Source organism: Nestor notabilis, unplaced genomic scaffold (assembly GCF_000696875.1).
Source record: "Nestor notabilis isolate BGI_N333 unplaced genomic scaffold, ASM69687v1 scaffold21495, whole genome shotgun sequence".
Lineage (NCBI taxonomy): Eukaryota > Metazoa > Chordata > Aves > Psittaciformes > Psittacidae > Nestor > Nestor notabilis.
In genome coordinates this window covers 1-3,459 of record NW_009930140.1, presented here as the reverse complement: position 1 = coordinate 3,459, position 3,459 = coordinate 1, and the positions used below count along the sequence as shown (strand labels likewise).

Genomic DNA, 3,459 nt, shown 5'->3' with positions numbered 1-3,459 from the left:
AGGTTTCACCCGGGATCCATGTCTATTATCGAGGAGAGGCCTGTAGAGACTGGGTCCAGTCCAGGGCTGCGGGTGAACACCTCGGAAGGTGTAGTGCTTCTGAGTTACTCGGGGCAGAAGACAGAAGGCCCTCAGCGGATTAGTGCCAAGATCAGCCAGATCCCCCCAGCCAGTGCTGTGGATATAGAGTTTCAGCAGTCTGTGTCCAAGTCTCAGATTAAGCAGGAGCCCATCACGCCATCTCAGCCAACTCCAAAAGGCTCCCAGACCTCGGCGGGCTATGGGACTGTTTCCACGCATTCTTCCTTGGTACTAGGAACACAACCTTATAACACGTCACCCGTCATCTCCTCCATTAAACAGGAGAAGTCCGACTCGTCCCACCTTTCTGTCCAGACTCCAGCATCTCAGCCTGGGAAAGTCCTCACACAGACTGTAAACACTCCACCCGTACTCGTCCATAACCAGATGGTTGTGAACAAAAAACTCTCTGACCCAGCTGCTCTGAAAGTGGAGACCAAGGCTCTGCAACCCTCCAACTTGAGTCCCGGGGTTAGCCCTCACCACCCTTCCCTCTCTGGGAAGATGCATTCGGAAGCAAACCACCCAGCCCCCCGACGGCCCGGGCGATCCCCCCCCTGGGGGTCACCAAGCAGGAGCCGCACTCGCCGCGTACGAGCGGGCACTCGCCGTCGCCGTTCCCCCGCGCTTGTCATCCCGGCAGTACCTCGTCCCCAGCTTTATCCAGCAGCACCCCGGTCATGCTGGCGCCGGGGATTCCCGTTCCCCAGTACATATCCAGCATGCATCCCGAGCAATCTGTTATCATGCCTCCCCACAGCGTAACGCAGACTGTGTCCCTGGGCCATCTGTCCCAAGGCGAGGTGAGGATGAACACCCCTCCTCTCTCCGGCATCCCTTACGGCATCCGCCCCGAAGCGCTCCACTCCCCCCGAGCTGCTCTGCAACCCCAGATAGAGATCAAAACCCAGCGATCCAGCACGCCCCAGCCAGCTCCCATACGAGACATCGTCATGCCTCCGCTGTCCTCTCAGCATCCCCCTGAGGAGGAGATGCACTACCACCACACCACGGTGTGCCGAGGACCAGCCCCTGTCCAGTCTGACGTGCTGGTGATGCAGCCGGATTACCGCATGCACCCCACGAGCATCAGGCTCGACCAGTACAACGTGCCCCGGGACGTGAGGATGATCATGCACCCACACATGGCTGCAGTGGGCGAGCACCACTCGGAGACGAGACAATCCCGAACGCCTGAGGGGGCCGTGAAGACTCCCCCTGTCAGTAAAACCCCACAGCCTGGGAAGGAGACGCCCAAACCCTCGGAAGGGAAGATGGCACATTCTCCTCACAGCGAACACCGGCTCCTCAGCGTCCCCTCCAGCAGCCAGCTGCCTGGACTGCCCCTGTCGCAGCCGGTGGTGGTACCACACGGGGTACAGATCATGCACCCCGCGGGGAGCTCCTTTCACGACTACCGGTCTGTGTACGGGGACATGAGGAACTACCACACCGCGGCACAGCTCGGGCACCCTCAGTTCCCGGGCGCCTCGCCCATCGGGCTGCCTTCCCGGAGCATGACCCCGTCTCAGGTGAGAGATACAAACCTACCTTCTCCTCCTGCCTGAGATCTGGAGTGCTTTGAGCTAATAATATGGCTCTGCATGGCCTCACGAGCTGGGTTTAGTGCTCCGTGGTTAGGCTCCAAGCCCTGCTCCGGTTCATAGCACAAGAGGAGCCACTTCTGTTTGGAAGTGGGATTTGAAAGCTGCTCAGCATTTAGAGGAAGCTAAAATAACCCCATTTTCTGAACCACTCTAGGACTCAAACCAGAAGGTGTGAAGCTGCCTACAGGTTTCTAGACGTAGAGGTGATGGGGGGAGAGTTATCAGCATTGAGGTGGTGCATAGGTCAGACATTCTTGGATGGATGCTGTGGCTAAGAATGGGCTGGGGACAGGATTCAGGGGCTGTGGTTTCAGCTCTCAGATGTGAGAATCTGCTGGGCTGGCCTTGGAACGGGGGGGAAACTAGTCCAGGCACTACCACGGCAGGGCTGGTGCTGTGTTGTGGAGACCCACGTTTCTCCACCAGCGATCTGATGGTGTCCTGGCAGCTTTATCATTGAGTTAACAAGTTCTGATATGCCCATTGCCTAAAACCTTGTCTTTCTCCCCGCCGCCTGCTTCCCAGGGTCTGTCGGAGGGTGAACACTCGCATCCCAGCCAGCCAGTTCGCAGCAAGACCCCTCAGATCCCTCAGGATCCCAAGGGCCAAGCGGCAGCAGGGCCGGAGCAGAGTCACCACCCCACTGTAAATAGGCATGCAGCGCAGATAGACCCTCACGTCCACCTTCAGAGGGCACAAGGGGACACGGGCCAGACCTCCTACCCTTCGCCTGTGGCCATTTCAATCAAGCAGGAGCTTCCATCACCGCACCAAGCCCAGGCTGTTCCCAAGCAATCCATGTTTATCCCCACGACATCAGGTGCTGGGGCCCCGCCGGGGCTGCCCCTCAATCGCCCCGAGCCCCAGTCTGCTCTCAAACAGGAGCCGTCTCCTCACCCTGTGTCGCAGAGACCTGTGGATATGGTTCAGCTTCTGACGGTGAGTATTGCTTCATCTTCCTCTCCTGGCCACGGAGCCTTGTGCTCCTTGACCAGGGAGAAATAATCAGGTTCTGTGTAGCTTCACTGTCTTCTGGTACCAAAACTGACCTCTCTTGGAATCCCACACTTCACATACAGAGATCGATTATCTCTCAGCTTCCTGGGCTGTTTCTGTCCCTGGTGAATTTTAGCCACGTTCACTAGAGCCTCACAGTAAGGTAGCATTAATCTCAGAATCCCAGACTGGTTTGGGTTGAAGGGACCTTAAAGCTCATCCAGTTCCAACCCCTGGCCGCGAGCAGGGCCACCTTCCACTAGAGCAGGTTGCTCCAAGCCCCTGTGTCCAACCTGGCCTTGAACACTGCCAGGGATGGGGCAGCCACAGCTTCTCTGGGCACCCTGTGCCAGCGCCTCAGCACCCTCACAGGGAAGAGCTTCTGCCCAAGAGCTCATCTCAATCTCCCCTCTGGCAGGTTCAAGCCATTCCCCTTGTCCTGTCCCTCCAGGCCCTTGTCCAAAGCCCCTCTCCAGGTTTCCTGGAGCCCCTTTAGGTACTGGAGCTGCTCTAAGGTGTCCCCTTGAGGAGCCTTCTCTTCTCCAGCTGCCCCAGCCCAGCTCTCTCAGCCTGGCTCCAGAGCAGAGCTGCTCCAGCCCTCGCAGCAGCTCCGTGGCCTCCTCTGGCCTCACTCCAGCAGCTCCACGTCCTTTGTTTGTGTTTAATATTCCCTCTCCTCTCTTCCCAGAAATACCCCATTGTCTGGCAGGGCCTCTTGGCTCTGAAGAACGACACGGCCGCTGTTCAGCTCCACTTCGTCTCTGGTAACAACGTC

The 3,459-nt window shown here is 58.1% G+C and overlaps 1 protein-coding gene across 1 annotated transcript in view; it reads left to right on the top strand.

Moving 5' to 3' along the window:
* The window catches only part of LOC104406334 (msx2-interacting protein-like), a gene marked incomplete at its 3' end in the record, with an annotated part of 20,854 nt that extends 17,398 nt beyond the window's left edge, over positions 1-3,456 (top strand). The window contains 4 exon segments of the mRNA XM_010015281.1: positions 1-604; positions 607-1,613; positions 2,214-2,627; positions 3,373-3,456. The exon segment at positions 1-604 is cut by the window's left edge and continues 34 nt beyond it. Coding sequence (XP_010013583.1) covers positions 1-604; positions 607-1,613; positions 2,214-2,627; positions 3,373-3,456 — 2,109 coding nt within the window.
* Between the last annotated feature and the right edge of the window lie 3 nt (positions 3,457-3,459).